The sequence below is a fragment of the Rhipicephalus microplus genome, chromosome 4, assembly GCF_043290135.1.
Source record: "Rhipicephalus microplus isolate Deutch F79 chromosome 4, USDA_Rmic, whole genome shotgun sequence".
Lineage (NCBI taxonomy): Eukaryota > Metazoa > Arthropoda > Arachnida > Ixodida > Ixodidae > Rhipicephalus > Rhipicephalus microplus.
Window position 1 is genome coordinate 58066164 of NC_134703.1, and position 23179 is coordinate 58089342.

General features: G+C 44.2%; 1 protein-coding gene across 1 annotated transcript; it reads right to left on the reverse strand.

The window, feature by feature from the left end:
- jef (major facilitator superfamily domain-containing protein 6 jef) lies at positions 1-22753 on the reverse strand. Its single transcript, XM_037422960.2, has 8 exons — positions 22608-22753; positions 18842-20303; positions 16839-17108; positions 13149-13245; positions 5935-6096; positions 4013-4363; positions 2576-2748; positions 1-576 (listed from the first exon to the last, which is right to left on the reverse strand). The coding sequence occupies exons 2-8, from the start codon at positions 20156-20158 to the stop codon at positions 433-435; spliced, it is 2514 nt and encodes an 837-aa protein (XP_037278857.2). The 5' UTR covers positions 20159-20303; positions 22608-22753; the 3' UTR covers positions 1-432.
- Positions 22754-23179: the final 426 nt, after the last annotated feature.

Consider the following 23179-nt stretch of genomic DNA (forward strand, 5'->3'; position numbering starts at 1 on the left):
AGTGTAGTAATAGGCCAATCAGTACATTAAGGCGACACACTCGCGGCTTCTTAGCAGCTGCATGTTTATGCACCTTATAACGGCCCAAATATCAAAACTAAAAATTAAAACATGCGTAGCATACTTGGTGTCTTAATAAAGTTGTCTGCGTATTACACAAATAAAGCACCCTGTGCACAGTATTCACCTTCAAATACGAAATACGCATCTCTACGTGGTATCTGGCCGTTCGTAGCTTCACGTTTACATTTTCTGCTGCAATGTTAACTTGCTGTGTTCACCAATCCTGACGCTCCCTATTTCGCACTTGAATACCCAGTAGATCCAGTAAAAAACTAAAGCCGGGTAACTCACACTGTAAAGAACGAGTAAAAAACACTAAATATTAATTCCTTTCGTTGACGCCGTTACATTCCGTGCCTGGCGTGGCCTCTACCATGCGTAGGCGTCGGCGGCATGCCTCCTACTCGGCTGCGGTGCGAATGAAGAAGTCTTCAACAGAGATGACTTGAACGGGTTGGTGTCTTTTATCGAATCCAGGTCGAAGTCTCTCAGTGCCGTGACGTCCTTGTAGGCCTTCAAGAAAACACGAAGCAAATAAAGGGTCATTCAATCTTCCGGTTTATTACCTTAACTGACACATTAGCGCAGTTTACAGCAGACTTATAAGGGCACGCTAAGCGCACAGTCACCGTCGCAGTTACAATCCACTGCGATGAGATCGGCGCGTGAACAAAAAAAAAAGTCTTTTCGATTCGTGAGGTGAAGGTGATGGGGATCAGGGTAATGTGCCATTACGGGGAGAGAGAATATAATCGACACATTGAGAGGGAATAATAATAATAATAATAATAATAATAATAATAATAATAATAATAATAATAATAATAATAATAATCGTGTTACGTCCCAAAACCACGGTATGATCATGAGAGACAACGTAGTGAAGGGCTCCAGAAACATTGACCATCTGGTGTTCATAATTAACGTGCACTTACGTCACACACAGTACACAAGCCTCTAACATTCAACCATCATCACAATGCGACCGCCATGGCGGGGATTGAACCCGCGACCTTCGGGTCAGCAGAGAGAGATGAAGGTGTAGGCTGTCTAGAGGCAAAGCCAGCACATTTTGTAGGAGGAAGCCTCTAGTCAGTCCAGCCTGCAGTGGTGCGTGTCATATGTTTTGCAAGCAATCTGCGGTGAATCCGAACGTTGAGCAAGCGACAGTAATAGGAAGAAGAAGAAACCAGACAAAAACCACACGAAGAAAGCGAATAGGAACAACCACACAGGACAAGCGCTCGACTTACAACTGAATGTTTAGTGAAAAATTGCAACACCCCCAACACACAAAACAGCAGCGCATGCGTAAAAAGGGCCATCTGAGCCATGTCGAATTCGCGCACCTAACTGCAGAGAGCAAGAAACGGGTGAAACAACGATAAAATCGAGCGCGTAGCTTAACAGATCTTGTGCTTCTTCACTGTCTTCGTGTGGTTTTTCGCTGACTTCTTCTTCCTAGTCTAAAGCTACGTAACCAAGCAACAGTGGCTAATTGCTTCGCGTGCAGTCTCTTAGGTCCGAGTATGTTTAATATTCAACACTAAATCATGAAGAGATAACTATTTTAAGGAGAGAACTTCTCAGAAACTTGGAGGTCGCTTGAGCTGAGCTTCGCCTTCAAGAGTAGAACGCGATGGCGTAATCGGACCTCATGCACACAGATTCAATCGCAAGCCTGCCTTCACTCCTCGCTGGATGCCCAAACCGTACGGCAAGGGAACTAAAACATGTGCGCGTAACACTGGCGCTTTCATACTACCCTAGAATGCTTGCTGCAAGTACAGTTGCTAATAGCCATCTACGCCATAAGTGTTCCTTATTGCGAATCGGCAAAGCCCCCTACTACGTGTCCGCATAGAGCACCGTGTGCCCCTGCGCACTTTGTTGATGTTGTTGCTGATCGTCATGGACAATCATGCCTGAAAGCATTGTAATGGGTGGCCCTGCAAAACACACACTCGTTGCGTAGTTCGTAGGTTTTGACGCCTGGCGCGATCCTGCGCATCTGCCCAGGCCCGTAGCCAGCAATTTTTGTTTCGGGAGGAGGGGGCGGGGACTTGTTGAGAGCCTTAAAAACACTTATTTGTATTTGTTCTTGGTAAAACACCTCTCTCTATTCAAATTTACGGACGGGGGTGTTTTTCCGGAGGGCAACACTCTTGGCTATGTGCCTGCTATAGCTACGGGCCTCCTACGGCTATGGACCCTGACCAGAGAACAGTGGTTTTTTTTAGCAGGTCTTCTAAATGGCATGGCGTTGTTGTAGAACGCCTGGTTGCCATGTTGAATGCCTGGGTTTGATTTTCACCCCAACAGAAAATTTTTGTCATTTATTGCAACTTTCTCGATTTCACACTCACGGAAACTGCCGATTTTTTGCTCATAACCAATGACGCCGACACCGACACCGGAATTTCTGCGAAACGAAATTGTTAACGCGTTCGCGTTGAAATAGCACAACGTTTATCAGATTAAGCAATAAAAATGAAAAATGGAATCTACTTACTTCGAAGTCCTTTCTGATGTGATCGAACTGATATGTACTGTCGGGACTGACAGCCTGGGCCATGATCCCTTTAGGATTAAAGGCAGCTGCCAAAGAAGCCCGGCCGTAGCTTCGGCTTAGCTCTTCCGGTGAGTGCGCTTGGTTTAAAGTGTTCGTCTTGTATCCCCACTGATCTGAAAAGCAAGTGAAGTTGGCAGAACGGTTCCTCCTCACCTGAGTGTTGCAAAAACGAAAGAACCATTTCGCGCTATCTGCGTATATATATATATATATATATATATATATATATATATATATATATATATATATATATATATATATATATATATATATATATATATATATATATATATATATATATATATATATATATATATATATATATATATATATGCTTTAAATTCTTCCAGAGATGTGCAAAGTGTTCAAAATAGTACTAGATTTAGGAATCTGGTACGTACACAGAGGTATTCCAAACTGCGCAAACAAAAATAGGACACAAAACACATTGTTGTTTTTTTTTCTGTTACATTTCTCCGATGTTGAGATAACAATGAAAAAGCTTGGATTTTTGAGGTGTGGGAGAAATTTCAACTATAATGAAGAGGTTGGCTTTTATGCTGCTGCCATTGTCCTGTTTAAAAAAAAGTTGAAGTAAAGCCATTAACTCCAGCTAGGCCAAGCATGGCGTAAGTCAGAGCCTGAGGCATCTTGGCTTGCCACACAGCCACATTTCGACCGTAGGCCTCAATAAGCTTTATAGGTAGCTACTGGGTTCAATTTAGTCCGGTCTGGTTCTGTGCTTCTAGGCCTTATTCAATCGTTAGCTTGTGTCTACCACCAGAACAACCGCACGACGTTAACATGCTAGCTACAGCTGAATAATGCTACATTAGCGCATAATGTCCCATTTTGTTTTCTTTATTCATTTTTTGCCATCAAGGTGGTTAAGAAATGAAAGGAGGATGTGAAGATTGAGGGAGGAGGAGAGATAGATAGATAGATAGATAGATAGATAGATAGATAGATAGATAGATAGATAGATAGATAGATAGATAGATAGATAGATAGATAGACCTTGCAGCCTACACGACATATCTGTCTGTGTTAAAAAGCGCGCTCTAAATATTTGGCAACACATGTACTGGCGGGTCGGTCCACCAGCTTAAATATCGTATCTATAGCATTTCGGTATCGGTTTGCGACCTCAATAACACAGCGATCTATGCTATGGAAGGGTAAAAGTCAACGATAAACTTAGTTTCTTCCTTTCTTATACTTTTTGTAACATATCTTTTCTGCCCCCTTCTATCCCCCTTTCTCCTTCCCCAGTGCAGGGTAGCCAGCTGGTCTGAGGACTGGCTAACGACTCAGCACTTCCGCCTATTTTTTCATCCTCCGCTTCCTCGTTTTCGTGAGAAAGGAGTGCCTGCTGACCTGGCTTACTACTGTTTCGAGACCCCTGGTTTCCTCCTCCACCTCCGGGCACGCCGAGGAAGCCACCAGGACCCTGTGTTACGCTGGCATCCGGCTGTTGTGGTTGCTGCTGGCCACCACCCTGCTGCTGGCCGTCGCCGAGGTTTTGCTTGGACAGCGATCGTGCCATAGGATTGGCCGGGACGCCATGGGGTGCCAGGTGTGACGTCTCCTCGACCACGAGGTGTGGCTCGTCTTCATCCTCGCGGAAGGCAACGAAGCCTTTGTCCTTCCGGTAGTAATTGACGAACACGAACCCGACCAGGACTAGCAGGCACGCGAAGCCGTAGCCACGGAAGGTGATCTGCGTGCCTGCGGTGTTCAAAGAAGGTTTCCGTTTTAAAGTGCCTTCAGCCTTTCAGTGCTTCTCCCAGCTCATGGTATCCTATGCAATTATGATGATACACGTTCAACAAGACACACTGTTATACAACCACATTCTATGGCCGCATACAAACTATAGATCACCGCTACTACAGTATTGCATAACCAATGTACTGCGCCAGTTCCAAATACCAGATGGCAGTTAACGTGTAATGCCTGCCAATTCTATTTTCGATATGGTGCCTTTGAATGTTTCGCGACGTGATGTCAATTTGACATCTTGAGTGTTTCTTACATTTCTACAACTTGTATAGCGACTTCAATTTCGCCTGTCACAAAAACGTTTTGTACCACACGCTTCATTAGTGCCATGGCAGTGGCGAGGCTAGTTACACTGCAGATATTGCAGTTTTTACCAGGCCATCTTCACCATGAATGGTAAATTCCTACTTTGTTAGAAATATAGTGGTGAAATAAACAAAATATCAAAATCATCAAATGTATGATACCTTACTGCTTTCTACGAAACTACATCGTGGAGCAGGAAGGGCTTACATCTTCAAGGCCAACCTAAACACAGTGGCACACGAAAGAGTTTTCATTCTTGGTGCGAAACAGCTACTAGTTTGTCCCAGCTGCAGTGTGCTAAGTGCCAAACCATGCCGCTAAGTGACCATGGGTTGAACTTAGTCATTTCTGTATAACCATCCACACACACACACACATTAACGTCAGAACAACACTTTTGTGCAAATAAGTTACATTTAGTTGTAGAAATAATGGGATACAATAGTGAAGTGAAGGGCGTTGCGCAGTGTAGCGTTGTTGCACAACATTGCATCGACCACTGCTCCCCGTAACATGCGTCTCTACGTCGCATTGCCCCATTGCTTTTGCAGTTCACCTTCACCTGTATCGAGTCGTTGCCGAGCGCTCTTGAGAGGATACAGCTACCTCCATCGCAACGAATTTTTTCATTATAATTTGAAAGCATCAAACGATCCTGTAACGAGCGTTAATGTGGACAAAGTTAGGACTTCACTTTCAAACATAGCGTGAAATAGAGGGAGAAGAGAATAAAGGAGAAATTGGTAAGGTTATTAGAAATCTCCGGTTTGCTACCATTTACTTGGAAAGCACAGGGCCGTGTTGACTAGAGGTACATGGGAGATGCTTTTGCTTTGCAGTGGGCGTTATCAGGCTGATAATGATGATGATGATGATGATGATGTTGGTGGTGGTGATGATGATGATGTTGATGATAATGACGATGATGAAGACAATGAAGATGACTTGGAAAGAGAAAAGAGGGTTTAAAAAACGAAAAATAAAAAAATCTGTCACGACATCAAAAGGTCATTATTATAGCATTGTTCAAGTACGACCCACCAAGACTCTCTGTGAATGATAAGTCACAATTTGTAGTTTTGTACGATTTTCTTTAGAAACCGCAACACATTCGGAGCGGGTCCCGTTGCGTACCAGGTATGTCAGGTGCCCTAAGACCTCCAAAGTTTGCCCATGAAACGTACATACAAGATGAGAAAATAATTGCGCACCGAAGTAGTTGACGAATATTCCTCCAATAACGGCTCCGCAGCCTCGGCCGAGTCCGTGGTGAAGACCCTGCAGAACTCCCTGTGCCGACGATCTCAGGTTCGCAGGCGTTGATTGTGTGATGTAGGAGCAACAGGCAGCCCACACAGCCGCATGCGTTACTCCTGCAGGAAGAGGAACGACACGTGGTCAACATGGTCACTGACGAAACAAACGCACGAACGTGCGCGCGCGTGAATGCGCGCACACACACATACAAACACACAGAGATGGAGAGAGAGATGTAAAAACACACATGCACGCAATAATATATATACACACACATACACAAACACACAAAGCCGGTATAAAACGTCGGTATAGCTACAACCTATCCAAGCAAAACGCAGAATGACCCCAATATGGAAATGAAATATTATCTCGTCGTAAGACGGAGGACGTGTTTCTGCAGAGTATAGGTCCCATTATTTCTTTGCATCTCGTTTATTGAAACTAGATGAAGAAGGAAACTGATTTACGGGTAATTTAACGTACGATTTTTACGCCAGCCCTCATCAGCACAAAAAAAAAAATGCTACGTTTACGAAAGTCCACCCCGACTCTCCGAATATGTCAGAGACCAACTTTGTTTTCGCACAGCTATGGCGGTTCTGAGTGATCTGATGCTGGCAAGATTATTGCCTTTCAAATCCACGATATGCGGCAATATCAAGTGTGCGGCCGGTGTAATCACCACGCTATAAAGGCCCGTCTTGGTCTCTCTGTCCGAGTTGGTTGCCTCTATCCCGGGTGTCGTAAACCATAAAGAGCATCGGCCATACAAACCTCTTCCGGTGCCATCGCTTAGGGTGATGCTCGGCTTTCTCTTTTCACTCTTTGCAATTTCTTTTCTGGAGCACTAAAATCAGCCATCAGAAAAATTGCGACCCAAAGGAAGAATGCCGGAATTCCGGTGCACAGCCAAACATCTACCTTCATTCCCGCGCATCAAGTGCCGTCACCTATACTCTATCCGTCATTCCCTCACCCGCTTATTTTCCTCTTTCCCTCTTTCTTCTCCTCTCTACTGAGAGTGCACTTAGGCCTGTTTGCTTAGTTCTGACCTGTTCTTAAGGAATCCAGGCTATTCCACAAAGCAATGAAGCTAAATGCGCGTCAGAAAATAGGAAAGAAGTTGGAGACGTAACTCAAGAGAGGCAGAACTAGCAAATGGGGCAAGGTGACCCTTTGTTGCATTCATCTGTTATTTATTTTCTTGCCTAAAGACGGGTAAACTTCGCAGCAAGAGTGCCACCGTCGTGTTTCTTGGCAACTAAAGCGCATGAGAAGGACCTGTGATCGTGCGTGACATCCAGCACATGGCCGCATCATCTTTACGCCCCATTCGATTTCCCTCACACACTAAAAGCACTATATATATATATATATATATATATATATATATATATATATATATATATATATATATATATATATATATATATATATATGACGGGTAGCCTGAACCTTTTCAGGTTCAGGCTACCCGTCAGTCTCAGTCATTGCCCTATTTCTCAAAATACGCCTCAAGGAAGATTAAAAGAATAAACGGAGGGTCTACCATACCATGTGAGTGGATATAAATGAAATGGTGCGATGATGACAACGCAACATGCAAAAAAAAGAAGTAAAAATGGCGACTTGCAAAGCAGCTCCCAGGCTCTGCAGCGTGGCAATTGGTTGGCCACTGTTTTGCTTGCGGCTCCATTTCGTATAAGTAGGGGATCCTCGAGCCATTTTCTGGGCATTTGGCGGTTTTCCAGGCACGAGGCTCGTTATTAAATCTTTCAGCCAAGTTTTATTTTGACCGCTCGTGCTTCAGTCACTCGCGGGGGCGTACCACACAGCTAAGTGGCATTGACTTTTTTATGAAGAAAAAAGGGCCATTTTTGCTTGGCACAGCCACACAGAAAGCTTACTCGAGCTTTCTCTAAAGAATGCCTTTTTCGTGCATTTTTTGTCGCCATTAGTGTCGTTTTTTGCCTTCTCTTTTGGCATTATGATTTCACTGTGTACAGTTGCGTGCAGTGTGATGAAGGCATGGTAGCCATCATCACTATTAAATGCGTTGGAAAGACCTATAATTGCTTCTTTTTCTCTTTATTTTGAGGGGGAGAGGAAGAAAAAGCAGTTGGGTGGCCGGGTCATAGCTAGGCTGCCTTCCATAGAGTGCTTTTGTTGTTGTTGTTGTTGTTGTTGTTGTTGTTGTTGTTGTTGTTGTTGTTGTTTCCCTGTGCAAATGGCTCGTGCCCAAAGGAGGGGATTGGCCGATTATAGGGTGAACTTGCCCTATACTTTCAGCATTGCGTCATTCCTACAAAACATTTGTAATTTAATTTTGATTTTAAATGCCGATAGCAAGTTTGCAGAAAAAAATAAAGAAAAATAGTGAGACAGCAATTTAGCAAGAGAATCGTTTAGTCGCAGTGATGTATTCTTGAACGGCGAATAAAACATCCCTGTGGCTGAAACCCAGTGTAGTGGCCCCAAATGAAAGAAGATCAGGTTGTGATAGTTGCAAGCCCAGTCTTTGAAGAGGTGGTGTTAGTATGCTTTGCCTGAATAAATCGAAACGGCGACAATGTAATAAAAATGACTGATCGTTTCCTCTTGATTACAGTAAATGCACAAAGGGGAATTATATATACCTGATCTATGCAAGTAAAAATTTACGGAGGTAACGTGGCAACGAAATTTCGTGAAGACAACTTCCATCATCCCTATATTAGACAGTTCACTGCGCCAGGAAAATAGCAAGTGGTTGTACTCCGGAGAAGCCGTCAGTGCAGGGTCTGATAAATTTTGCCTGCTTTTAAGTGTGCGAAATCGCGCCACCGTAATGTGTACTGTATGAGGGAAAATACGAATGATGGGTGTCGAAAGTGATGCCACAAACCTTTGTGCCCCGGTGCCCAGATTAAATGAATACTTTGGAGATGACAGGGGATCAACGATTTAAAAAGTTTCACTATAGGTGAGTGACCAGATGCGGACAGAGAAGAGCACACTGATAATGAATCAGTTATAACTGCTACGACTGGAATGGAAATATTTACCTTTCGCAAAGCTAACATTATTGCCATGAATTGAGCCAGAAAGACAGGAAGAAAATCTGGTAAGCGAAGTGAAAATGACTAATCAAGTACGGGGCAATATATTCCGACGCCTGATTTTTCATCTGATTGAGATGCGTCCGTTGCTATATAGACATTTGTTGGCAGAGTACTTAAATGGTCCTGCAATAAACCATTTAAGATGCCTGTAAGTAATAGTTTAGCGTGAGTTGGGAAGATATCATGGTAAACAATTTCTGGAGAAATTTGTTGCTCAGTTAAAGGAATCAGATCACGAACGTGTACATTTAGGGGCTCAAGTAACGATTGAACAAATACTATTTGTGGTTTGGTAAATCTGGGCCAATGCACGGAGAAGAATAGGTCAGGATTGGAAATAAAAATAATTTGTTCAGGGTTAAACGGTGCTTCATATAGTCGTAAAAAGGTCTGCACAGTAAGAATATTAAAGCGACATAATAAGGTTGGTATTCGTGCTTCAAGGTATAACACTGCATTTGCAGTATACTTTGGAAGTCCTAAGCAGAGCCGTAAAGCCTCTCTTTCCAACAGAACGAGCGGCCGAAGTTTGTAGGCTGGTGCACCAGAAAAAAGAATGCAGCCAAACTCCAACACAGGTCGAACATACATTTTATATATAATCAAAAGTGCCTTTCTTCTCATACCTGATCTACAATTGCTCAACCTGCGCAATACGCCCATCGCGCGTACTGCTTTTGTCGCAATGTATTCAATGTGAGGGCACCAGTCTAGATGTTCATTAAACATAACTCTAAGATATTTCAGTGATTGCTTTACAAAGAGTGTTTGTGTGTCTCCTCTTCATTTTTGTGTGCCTGCGCAAACACTTCGAGATGATCGCATAGGGTGTATTAGCAGTTAAAATTCTTTACGCTGTTTGTTGCAGACAAATGAAAAGGATAAAATTTTGAGTAAAATTTAACGAATTTTTTTCTACAGAAAATTCAGCTCGCCCTGCGTGGTTTAGGTACTATAACGAATAATTTTCGCTACTGTTTCTTTTTTGCAAAAAGGCTACGATCGCACGAAACAATGGACTCGAGTTTGGTTGCGTTGAAAATCTCGGGATTGATTTCGCCGACCGCCAAGGAACCCCCCACGACGTGCACCACCGCAAGGAAAGCTTTATTTTAGTGGACAAGGAACCAAGGCTTGTGATTACCAATTAAACATGATTTCAACGTCTCATGAAGTTCAAACATCAACTATCACCAACTCGTCCAACTTTCATCATTACTAAATAAACTTGTAGTTTTAAGAACGTGTTATCTGCAACTTCTGCCCGTTTGTCTCTTCTCTTGTGTCCCGGTAGTTCGCGCTCCCAATATTTCATTATGAACATATACCAACTAGCCCGCCTATGAACCCTTCTGCAATTTTACATATGCTATTCCCCTCTAATTCATTCATTCATTCATTCATTCATCCATTCATTCATTCATTCTTATCGAATAGTTGAAATGCTTTCAACATATGTGAATATCTTGTTTTTTTTTGTTTAGATGAACAGGCCTGATGGAGAAGCAACTCTTATAAATCGACGCAACACCTTTTCTTAAACTTTGGCAATCTGCGTATGGCCGCCATACTATCACACAATGTGGCAAACAAAAAAAATACAAAGAATACGAAAAGAGCATCACGCGGCGATCATCAGAATACGGCGCTGCCTCCTCCAGGACACTATGCTTCTAGATTTCACCCAAAACTCAAGATGCCCGCAAAAAGAAAAACACAACGCACCTAGAACAAAAGCGAAAGCACCCGGCCGTCTCATTTCCCATCCCGCTATTCTACCTCGAACACAAAAGAGAATGGCTGAAGAGAGGCGAAGTGAAGAGCCCACTGATGGATCTCTCGCTGTAGGTGATCGGATTTCGGTGATGGTGCCACCGACCGCAAATACCGAATAAATGCATGGCCTCGACGCGATCGCCATGGATATTCCCAAGCTGTTCGCTCCTTGAAAAATGCACTATTATGCGCGGATCGCAATAAACTTACATTGAATTATGCGGCATTCGTAAGCCGTGGATGGTTTTCAGATGATAACGAGCTCATCTTTAGGGAAAGGCGATATTCAAGTTGTACTTGTAGATTAATCGAAGGCCCAGCAAACGCGTCATACACACACACACACACACACACACACACACACACACACACACACACACACACACACATATATATATATATATATATATATATATATATATATATATATATATATATATATATATATATATATATATATATATATATATATATATATATATATATATATCGTGGTACATTGGCTGAAACCTACAAACAACCATAAATCATAACTATATAAACATACACGATTTTCGCAAAGGTATCGCAAGGCTTCTTTGGCCCCGGCAGTTCTCCCCACCCTTACAATGTGTCATGTGAAAGATATATCGATCCTAAATTGTCTGCGTGCCTCCGGATTTTTTCGAGGTTGAAACGTGGATGTCTAAAAATAACTTAAATCTAATACTGATATAACGACCTCCGAATACAATGGATCAAGCAAGAAAGAAAAAACGCGAAGGAACGAGCGTCTTCATCCTTTGAGAAGAGTTGAAATTGAAGGTTGAAGCAAAAAATAAATAGCCGAATAAAAGTAAGAAAAAAATGATGGTTCCCGATTCTGATGTGGCCGGGTTCGTTGCCTTGGTTACGGTGCAGGAGGCTTTGTTGCTGAGTACCAGAGTCTTTCTTTGCCCGCGTCGTCTTTTCAATTCCATTTCTCTCTTCTATTCTTACGCAGAATTTTTTTTTGCATTTAAGAGACAGCCAAAGGAGGAGAACATCGTACGTTCGAATCTTTCACAATAAAGTTAAACGAGACAGTTTTAAGTTTTGATTAAGAAATTGGGGACTACCCTCGGCGAAATCTAATTACTCGCGTTTGTTTGAAAAAGAAAAATTCGGATGGCAGCAGAATTAAAAATGCGAGCGTGTAACGTAGTCAAGGACTAAGACACAGTAAGCGCGTTGTCTTCGTACTTGTATACGTTGCACGATCGTATTTAAAATAATCACGAATCCCTAACTCACCCAATCATCCATTTTGACAAGATGGCAGGAGGTCACAGAAGCAGTAGGGCGGGATAATTCACGCAACCTCTAGGCACGAATTCATCGCAAAATCAATTCGAGGGGGAAAACGACTCTAGTTTTACTCAATGATTGCTCAGTATGATCCGATGCCCATAACAGGGTAAGTACCAACGTTCCTAAAGAAACATTGAATAACAATAAAGCGCAATCTTCTTTTTTATGGGGGGGGGGGCAACTTAGAATTGACTTCTGAGTCAACATGCAATTCTAACGGGACTCAAAAATGTTGGCCTTAAACGTCTTGCAGTTTTTAAACAAAAACAGCCTATTGACAAAAGTATTGTGAGCGCGACAAGCGAATGAATTTTTATTCTCTTTGTAATCATCATCACCTGTACATATTCTTCATCTAAAAATATCATCACCAGCGTGATTTAGCTCGAGCCTGGCCGAATAAACCGGTTCCTCACAAGTGGTGGAGATGCTGGGTACCGATCCCAGTACATCTCGCAGTATTGTGAACTTGGGCAAGCTTGTGATCAACTGGTGCACAAAAGTGGCGTAATTTAAAAGGACACTGTTAAGCGACATAGCTCTTTACTTAGGCGAGGGAATGTAACCGTTCTAAAATAGTCCGACTACATCCTTCGATGCAATAGAGTATAAGTAAACAAATGTTTTATTGCGATATATACGCGCATTGCGAATTTGGCTAGGAATTATTTGGCTCATAAGTTTTAAAATGCTCGTTATTTTTTTAAGTTTTCATTTTCTTCTTCTTAGAGTAAGCGTTTGTAATTTGGAAGCTTAAACATTTAATACACGGACGCAGGGCAAACAAAGAGCGTACTGTTCTCACTTTTGTTTCTGTGTAAAAACCATAGTGTATGCACCTGGTGTTTAGAAGCAACTTAACAGAGGAGTTTTAAGTGTTGTGTTCCTATTTTTTTTTCAAACATTATTTCCACAACAACAACTACAACAGCGACGACAATATGACCTACTGCACTGACCTTGAATGAATTCGAAGGGCAGCACCCACCAGGGGTTCTTCAACCAGGAGATGTAGAGGAAACGGCATACGTTGCCGACGAGCCCGACACAAAGCACCTGTCAGACATGACATTAAAAATGCGATATTCAACGTCACATTTTGTATCAGTAAGAACAAATTCACATATGCACGCACACAGAAAGCCTGTGGAAGATTACTGCACCACTCTAGCAATGTATTCCCGATCGCCTTTAAGGCGTGATGAATATCTTGATTGTGTAAAAAATGTTACATTGAATATATGACAGTTATTAGCCGATGATACTCGTCAGTACACACGCTGTACGTACACAGGCTGTGGGGTCTTCCCTCGAATGGCCGTAGTTCTCCCAGTCGTGGTAATAATCATGTTAATAAAAATAGTGGGCAATGAGGTGGATGGGCACAGTGGCGAAAAACCTTAAGTATACGGAGATTGTCGTCTTCGGCAACATCGATACGTAATTAAACGTAGTACGTAGTGAAAAAAATGGTAACCTGTAGAATTCTTTGCAAAATAAAACTGAAGAGAATGTCTACAACATATAAAGCCGGCAGTCGGTGATATGTTCAATGTCGGTGCAGACCACGAAGTTACCGCTGTTTCAGTGCGTGGAAAAGGCATGATATATACTGGGGAACGTACAAAAAATCTGAAAGCCAGGCAGTTGTTCAGAAGGTGATACTCGCTGCATAATTAGGGACCGTCCCCGTTTTCTTTGAATTTGCCCAACAAAATGTTTTCTTCACGTTTTCGTCACTTCATAGTGATTCCGGCAAGTCAGAAAAGATTTTGATTAATAGCATTCCCAAACATTAAAGAGGCTGATAACGTGTACAAGAAATATTGTATTATATAATCAAGCCCGAGCACGTAACTGCTGCCAGAGATGTACAGTGACAACAAAGTACAAAATTTTTGTCGAAAATACAAAAAATAGTGCAAATACACCGAGCTCAGAAGCAGTGGTGCCCACTGTCTCCACTATTCCTGACAATGTACGTTAAAGACGCAGAACAACAACACTGTTAGAACGGTAAAATTGGACATAGCTCACCTTGAATAAATGACGGGCAAATGTCGAAGAGTGATCTCGGGACACGGCATTGGCAATTGAAAATGCAAAAGTCTTACAGGCACAAGCAAACGCGTCCCGCATTATAAAAAATACGTAGCTGTACCTTAAGCGTTGCATAAGGAAGTCGGAAATTATAGCTTTCAATAAAGAAGTAAGGGCTAATCTGAATACGGATACAACAGCTGGTCATGCCTGTAGTGATGAATTGTAGGTATCAAGGAGTGTACAAAAATGAAGCATTAAATAAGTATTCAAAAAGATAACGGCAGTGTAATGTGAAGCAGAATGAAGAATGAAACGCAACACTTTGTGCTTACAACAAATGTAAAATGGCGCATGAAATTTAAAATCAGGTCATGCTACCACACAGTATCATTAACATTCGTAAATGCAGATCCTCGTTCTAAAATGACATTTAATTTCAATTCAAGGGCATTTGCTTCGAAGATATTCAAAGATCAGTAGCACGTTTAACATTGAAACCCTACATAAAGGTTCCAAACGAGGCAATGCGAGGCGACAAGCGCTGTGCTCCTCGCTGAAGTGAAACCAGCGCAGGGAAAGCTTACTTAGGTAAAATACTAAATGATAATTTACTAAATACTTGATTGATACTAAATAATTGCGTACAGAAACAAACACTTAAGTCACATTAAGTAAACCAGCATTAAAAGTAGAGCCATGCGAATAACACTCAAAACGAACGACAGCTTGAACATTTTACTTCGAACTGTTCCAAGAGAATGAAATGAAACCACTGAAAATCGTAGACATGCACAGCGTATATGAGCCCATGTGACAGGACCTCCTTGACATATCTTGGAAACTACATGTACCGTCATCATCATCAACAACAACCTGACTATGCCCACTGCACGACAAAGGCCTCTCCCATGTTTTGCCAGTGAACTCAGTCCTGTGCTTGCTGCTGCCACTTCGTACCCGCAAATTTCCTAATCTCATCTGCCCACCTAACTTTCCATCTACCCCTCACCCGCTTGCCTTTTCTGGGAATCGAGTCAGTTATTCCACCTTCGCGCTACGTGCCCTGCCCATGAAAATTTCTTCTTCTTCATTTCGACCATAATCTCCTTAACACCAGTTTTTTCTCTTACACACTCTGCTCTATTTTTGTCTTTTAAGGTTACACCTATCATTTTCCTTTCTATTGTTCACTGCGTCGTCCTCAACTTCAGCTGAACCCTCTATGTAAGCCTCCATGTTTCTGCTCCATAGGTAAGTACTGGCAATGTGCAACTGTTGTGTACCTTCCCTTGAGGCAGAGTTGAAATTTACCCGTCATGATTTGAGAATGCTTGCCGAATGTGTTCCACTCCATTCTTATTTTTCTAGTTACTTCGATCTCGTGGTTCGGCTCCGCGGTTACTATCTGTGTTAAGTAGACGTACGTTTTAACTTCAACTGCACTCCTACCCATCTCAAAGCATTGTTCTCTTCTGAGGTTATTGTACAGTACTTGCGTTTCCTGCAGTATAATTTTAAGACTTACGTTCCAGCTCTCCTTCTCTAATTCAGTAATCATGAACTGCAATTCGTCGCCTGAGTTGCTCAGTGATGTAAGGTCATCGGTGAAGCTCAGGTTATTTTTTCATTAACTCCTATCCCTAACTCTTCTCATTTTAGGCCTCTGAAAACCTCCTGTCCGGGAGGGTACCCGAATCTTGGAAAATAGCTAGCATAATCTTATTCCATACGAAAGGGGACGACAAGTACTTGAAGAATACAGGTCGATCAGTTTGCTCCCCGTCGTATACCAGCTATTTACAATACTCATTGCTAACGGAATTAAGACAACATTAGAATTAAATCAAGCAAATAAGCAAGCAATATTTAGAACAAGCTACTGAACAATCGACCACACTCATACCATTAATTAGGTGATAGAGAAATGCTCAGAATACACCCAATCAATATACATATCGTTCATAGATTACAAGGAAGGCATTTGATTCAGTAGATATATAAGCAGTCATGCAGACACTCAGGAATGAGGGTATCAACCAAACATATATGAACATCTTGGATCAAATCTACAGATTCTGTCACCATAATGCTCCACAAAGAAAACGACAGAATACCAGAATGGTGCAAGACAAGGGGATAAGACCTCCCCAATACTATTTACCGCATGCTCACAGGACATTTACCGTACCTACGCACATATCATTAGCACTTTCAGACCGATTGTTGGCCAGTAATCACCGACAGTGTTTTATTGTTAGTTAATATTGGCTGGCATTCTTTGAAACATATTAGATAGTGTCCCATCAGTATAATAGTAAATCAACATTGTTGTATAAATATATGTTTCACGTAATCTAAGAATTTCGCTGGCACAATGGTTCGTGATGAACAACTATTGTTTATTCTTTTGTTTTGTTTTGTTATTGTTTACTATTTTCCTTGTGAGTTTCGCTACTGTTTCTGTCATTTCTCCTGTGCTTATGTGCCTGTGGATGAACTTTAGTGAGGGAGAGCTAATATGCATTTCACCAAAACAGTGCACGTCTAAATAACATTGAGAAAAAAAAAAAGCACAAGAGGGCACGTTGCACGTGCAACCTTTTCACCTTGACGTGTCCAATCTGGCGGATGAAGCGGAAGCTGAAGAAGTAGGCGAATATCTCCGACACGTGGTTGATCACGGAGGCCACACCGAAGAGCGTGGGCGTGCCGCCCAGGTCTTGCAGGTGCCAGAAGAGGAAGGTGAACACGAGACCGATGCCGAAGCCCATGAACCACGTGACTACGAGGAAGGCGCCGTACCGCACCGTCGCGAACGAACGGAGCACGGCGAACCACTCCGGCAGCTTGCGTGTGGTCTGAGCAAACACCGTGCTCTAAAGGGAGACAAATGAAGGACGCAAAAAAACCTATTGATCCCTCATTATCGGCCAATGTCCGACACTGCTGTGAATTACGCGCATGATTTAGAGCTACTGCAAGTTTTACAAAGCGACAGGGCAGTGATGCTTCATCGTTATTGCAATGTAAACATCTGCAACAGGTTATCCCGTTCGCGGTTATTATTTTATGCTCAGCTGTGGTGATATTGTAATGATAAATATTGAGACATACTCTTTGTCAACACATATTATTACGTCCAGGCCGGTTTGTATAAATTTAGGTGCACAATAAAGAACCCCAAGTGGTCAAAATTTCTGGAGCCCTCCACTAGGGCGTCTTCATAATCATATTTTCGTTTTGAGACGTTAAACCTGAACAAATAATTAATTAAACAAGTAACTATTATTACTTCCAGCAAGCAATGTATAGATGGCTTGCAGGGACGTCACTAAAACAGTCACACTGTAGCATTAGGGGACGCGAATTCTGTGACGTCACGTTAGTGCAGGGGCGAATCCAGCCACTTATTTTAGAGGGGGGGGGGTCACCTGAAGTAACAGCAAAGCGGGGGCATGGTCATGACTTCTTTGTTTTAACTAGCAGAAAAACACCGTCATATCAGAAATACTGTTAATGTGTGCTGACAGAGGTTTCACTCATTAGTCCTAGTTGGTGATAGAATGGGAACTACAAGCCCGAAAGTGAGGTGTGGGTAGGCTGATACAGATTTGAGGGGGGGGGGGATAGTGCTCCTGTTACTTGACCTTTGGTTCCGCCCCTGCGTTAGTGTTATCAATATATCGTATGTTGGCTCCTTCGATTGATTGATTGATATGTGGGGTTTAACGTCCCAAAACCACTATATGATTATGAGAGACGCCGTAGTGGAGGACTCCGGAAATTTAGACCACCTGGGGTTCTTTAACGTGCACCCAAACTTGAGCACACGGGCCTACAACATTTCCGCCTCCATCGGAAATGCAGCCGCCGCAGCCGGGATTCGAACCCGCGCCCTGCGGGTCAGCAGCCGAGTACCTTAGCCACTAGACCACCGCGGCGGGGCGTGTTGGCTCCTTCGCTAGTCATGCACAAAGGCCCAAAAACGTTCCAATGACAATGCTATTACGAAGCTATTACGAAATTATACTACGTTGAAGTCATCTCAGCTGTCATGTTGAAGCTGTGTTGTACGTCCATGACGTCCTGTGGAAGCTATCAGTTAAAGAAAGATTTTAAGAAAATAATACAGGATGCGCCACTAAGATACCTTACAAAAATGAAAATACACAGCACGCTCTTTGCTATATAGCATGCATTTAAAAAGCAATTATGAGTTTTTTTTTTTTCATATGCATAGTCCCCATTCCGGATCAACATCTATGCATGGTGCGAAGTATTGCCAACGCAAAACTGCCGTTCGACATCTGCGGATACTGTTTTTTTTTGTCGGTATATACTTTTTTTATACTTATTATCAATCCTTTTAAACACACACAAATCGGAACAGAGAGAAAATGTACGAAAGGAAACAGCTGTTCATTTTAGTGACTGAATATTCTGCACAAGTCCCATATTACGAATGAGAATGATTGATAAACGCACAGGTAGATCAATCGCCGCCTCAATTCGCCAATCGCTTGGCCACAGGCTCCCGTTAATACAACCTCCCACCGCTACCGCGACTATACTACTCCGGAATGAACACGTGCAAGCGGCGGCGACTGACCTTGGTCTCCGGTTTCTCTTCCTGCTTGGGCGGCTGTCTCGCCTGTGGTATGCCCGGCGCAATGTCCTCGATGGTAATGGGCTTGCTCGCGTCACTGTTCATCACCACCTGCTTCATGACGATGTTGTCGTCCGGCCCGGGCAAGTCGGGCTCGTAGTCGAACTTGAGCTGCGTGGCCGATATGAAGGCGCAGCCCATGAGCACCGAGAAGGTGGCGAAGCAGATGGTGTAGTTGCGCTCCTTCTCGTACGGACCGCACGGGTGGTTCGGAAAAGAGGTAGAATGGTCGAGCGCAATGCCCACGAAGAACATGGCTACGCCCCAGCCGAGCGATCCGAACATGCGTTGGCGACCGTAGTTGTCGGTGTTTTCTCCGAGGTGTGAGAGGGTCGCGGCATCGGCCAGCGTAATGGCCGGGGCGCTGAAGTACTCGCCAAGCACGATGAGCAGCAGCAGGAGGAAGAAGACCTCCTGCACGTCTTCGTACTTGTACACGATCGAGCTGAAGGGAGGCGAGATGTAGGACGTGTGCCGCTCCTGGTTGTAGTTGAGTGTGTACTCGACAGTGTTGGGTGACTTGCCGACGACGTAGTTGGGAGGAAGCTGCTTGGCCTTGCTTCGCCCTCTCTCCACCTGAGGCAGCGAGGGTGCCTCGGTGCTCTGTACCCTCTTGTCCCGTGGCTCCGGAAAGGAATCGAGATGCTGCGGCAGTAGTTCTTCTTCAGCCGCGACGTCCATCCAGAGGTTCTCCTGAACCGCAGACACGCTCCGGCGGTAGCGGTCGTTGCCGCCTGTGTCGGGGGAGTACAGGACGTGATGAGTGTCGTTGTAGTCGATACACGAAGCGGCAGGAGGCTGCACGAACGCCAGCGAAAGCGTGAACACGATCCAGCAGGCGAGCGAGCCGAGAAGAATCGCTTTGCCCTTCTTGAAGCGGTCTGCCACGCCACCCCACATAGGGGCGCTGATGAATTCGACCAAGGGCCGAATGCCGATGAGCAAACCACTCTGCGTGGCGTTCATGCCCATTTGCTTGAAGTAGACGGCTAGCAGCGGAAAAAGGGAGCCGAACGCGGAGAAGAAAAAGAAGTAGAACGTCTTGGAGACGAGGAGGTCCTGGTTTATGCTCGTCAAAAAACCCTCGACGAAGTTCTGCGGTGGGTGGAACGGCGGCGGTGGTTGTTCTGACGGTGGCTGTTGCCTTTGGTAACTTTGGGGATTCGACACAGTTCTTTCAGAATTCCCGGGCGCCCCCGACAATGGTCCTCTGTTGGCACCTCCGCCATTTTCATCGTCGAAGCTTTTCATCCTAACCATTGGGGCACACACTGTTAAAACGTCACTTGCAGCCGAGTTACTATCACTTGAAGAGTTCTGTAACGCGTTAGTGATAGAAACGTATCAATGTAGTTGCACTGTGACCACGGAAGACAGTTGACATTTTGGTCGAACGTCGAGCTACCTAGGAAAGAAAAGGTACGAAAAATCATCATTACTACGGTAAGTCAAACTCCTGTCGTAAAACATCAGCAGCTCACTCAGCAACCAGCATCTATAAACGTTTTGCATGTAGTGTGTCGTGTGGTGTACCGCTCGAGGATCCACTCAGTCCAGCTCATATGAAGACCTTTTTACTCCACACGAGTATGATAAGCTGGCTGCTGCACTTGATTATTTATAACGGCGAATGGAAATGACTCTCGAGTGAATGGTTCAGCGCAGATCACCCTGAGGATGCACAATTCCTGCGAATGTTAGAAGTTGATAACGTTGCGGGTTGGCACGAAAAAATTTAGTCCCGAACTTCGAATCAAGCTAACACATGTCATGAAGTAGGGGGTCGTACGATACTGTTGGTGTTTCAATACTGTGAAAATTGGGGAAAAAGTTACGTGTACTAACTCAAAAAGTTTATTGATGCGACAGAGTGGAGCAAGGCTTTTTGGAAACATCGTCACCTACTGCAGCGACAATCTACGTGAACCATCATGAGAAAAGGTGCTTAGCGCTGTGAACGAGAAACAGTGGATATGGATTTGCATGTAAAGTTAGAGCTCTTTTTGAACACGATTGCGCTATACATGACCTGTAGCGTTGCACAAAAGCTAACGTACAAATGTCAGTGTAGAAGGATGAATAACTTTAAAGGAAGGGGTACGATGAAGGACAAACAGCTAACAAAGCGAGATGGCAAACACAGGGCTCTGACTTCCTCGATGACGAGGCCCTTCGGTCTAGTTGATTAAGTGCGACACCTCCTGCTATGTGTTTCTCGTCCATGCCTGCTAGCGCTGCCGAACCTTTTGACTTCTTTTCCTAACTAGCGCACACTTTGGCTACTACGATGCTACGAAAGCATCTTGAGAGTCAGGTTGCCACGGCCGTTCTCGCATAGCGTTCAAACCACACGACCTCGAAGGGTTCTCTCTCGCGCCTCTTCTGATGCTCAAAAATGTGTTTTCCGGACCCAGATTAGATGCAGCATCGCGCGAACAGGCGTGCTCACACAGCGTCATTGGCTGTTCGGAGAAGGCGGGGGGGGGACGGCAATGGCGCTCGCCTGAGCACTGGCGAGGGAAGGGAAGACAGGCGCCCTCGCAAAGAGCTCACGATCGAACCTCGGGTTGTCAATTATTTATTGAGAAACGACAGTATGCCAGACGGAGTGGCCACCACCAGCCGATCGGACTTTGTTCTGTCACTTCCAACCGGCACACGCCGTGAAATGAGTGTCGAGCCCGCTAAAGAGGAGATCGAGATGCAGTGACTTGCAGAAAAAATGACAAAAAGAGGAGGAGGGAAAAATAAGAGCTCAGCAATGGCGCGCTCGAGGCCTGTTATTTAATAAAGACATGTGGCTGCAGTTTCAGGTCTTTTAAAACAGCTCTGACGCGTGTACGCTCTACGGTAGCTAAAAACAACAACCAAGAAATCGCTGATACCAATGCGTGGTTCTCTTGTTCTGGGCAACATATATTGGTCCACGATGTGTTGATTAGCCGCTAATTACAACGGTAGCCACCCTATCTACTACCTCTGGTTCTACCCAAACGTTGTTATTGACTTGTTCTACCTAAATTACAAAAATTACAAAAAAATTCATGTACTCTCCCGTTTCCGAACGCTGCGGTGTTTGCTCAATAAAGAAGAGTTACAGTGAAAAGGAAGAACTAACTCATCACTCATTACGCCACGCCCGGCCGATGATTTTCAAGCAAATTGCTCACATTGGTCGTCGTAGCTGAACTTCATACCGGGATTCTCTCCCTCTCGCACTTTTCTTTTTCGTTTCTTGAAAAATCTTTTTTTTCAATTCAAGGTCATGTGCCCGCCACACGGTCTGTGCTGTTGCGTGTTCCCGCAATGCCTCAAGCTGAAGTTGCACGATAATTAACATTTTCTTGTTGCTAGAGCTCGGATAAAATATGTTACTACAAATCTCCTACACTATGAGCGTTAAACTACATCGGTGATAATTTCAAGGATATCAACTACCGACAAGGCATCCCCGAAACCTGAAAGCTCTCTGAAGTGGGACGAAGTAATCGTTTGGCTCAAGATGATAACGTGTTTTCGTCATCGCTCTAGGACATCAATACTTTATTTCGTACACTTTGGGAGCGTAGTGCTCGCGGCAATTGGAGAGCAAGCGGGAAACGTAGTGGAGAGGGGGACAGAAAGAGAGCGGGAGGGATAGGTAGCCGTACTTGCGCCCTTTCGAGAAAAGCCCATTACGGGCCGGAGGAACGGTGAAGCGAAACCTTACCAGCGTAGCGGGCGGCAGGCCCGTCCGTGCCACGACTCGCCGCAATATCCTGCCGATCTCGAAAGAAGACGTACCGCGGGGGAGACGGGTCGAGACCAGCAGTAGCAGCAAGCACCGGGGCTGCCTTGAGAGGAAACGGCGGCGCCTGGGCGCTCGGACCGCAAACCCTGGGAGCGAGAATCGCCGTGTGCGCATGCGCCGGCTCTACTTTTTCCGCGGTGGGGCATCGCGTTCGACTGCGTGGCGCGGTCGAAGACGAGCGCCCGTGCGAGCACCGCACCGCACGATAGGCCGATTTTTACCTTGATTCGTGCGAGTCGGGACGGCTGTCAGTTGCGGGGTTTGGCATTTGCGAAACGGGTGCGGCGTCAGGTATCGCGAGGTAAACCACTGGTGATGCAAATAATGATACTAGTAATTCGCGACGGGTTAGGTCCCCAAACCACGGCATGATTATGAAATATGCCGTGGCCAAGGGCTCCGAAAATGTTTACCACATAGGTTCTTGAACGTGCGCCTACATCTAAGAAGGCGGGTGTATATTTTTTCCTCCATGAAAGTCAAGCCACCGC

Excerpts from the sequence above, each read along its gene's own strand:
- jef (XM_037422960.2), bottom strand. The coding sequence starts at position 20,158 with ATGGTTAGGATGAAAAGCTTCGACGATGAAAATGGCGGAGGTGCCAAC. Across the intron at positions 4,364-5,934 it reads AATATTCGTCAACTACTTCG|GCACGCAGATCACCTTCCGT; the intron begins GTGCGCAATTAT and ends TGAACACCGCAG. Across the intron at positions 577-2,575 it reads ACATCAGAAAGGACTTCGAA|GCCTACAAGGACGTCACGGC; the intron begins GTAAGTAGATTC and ends GTTTTCTTGAAG.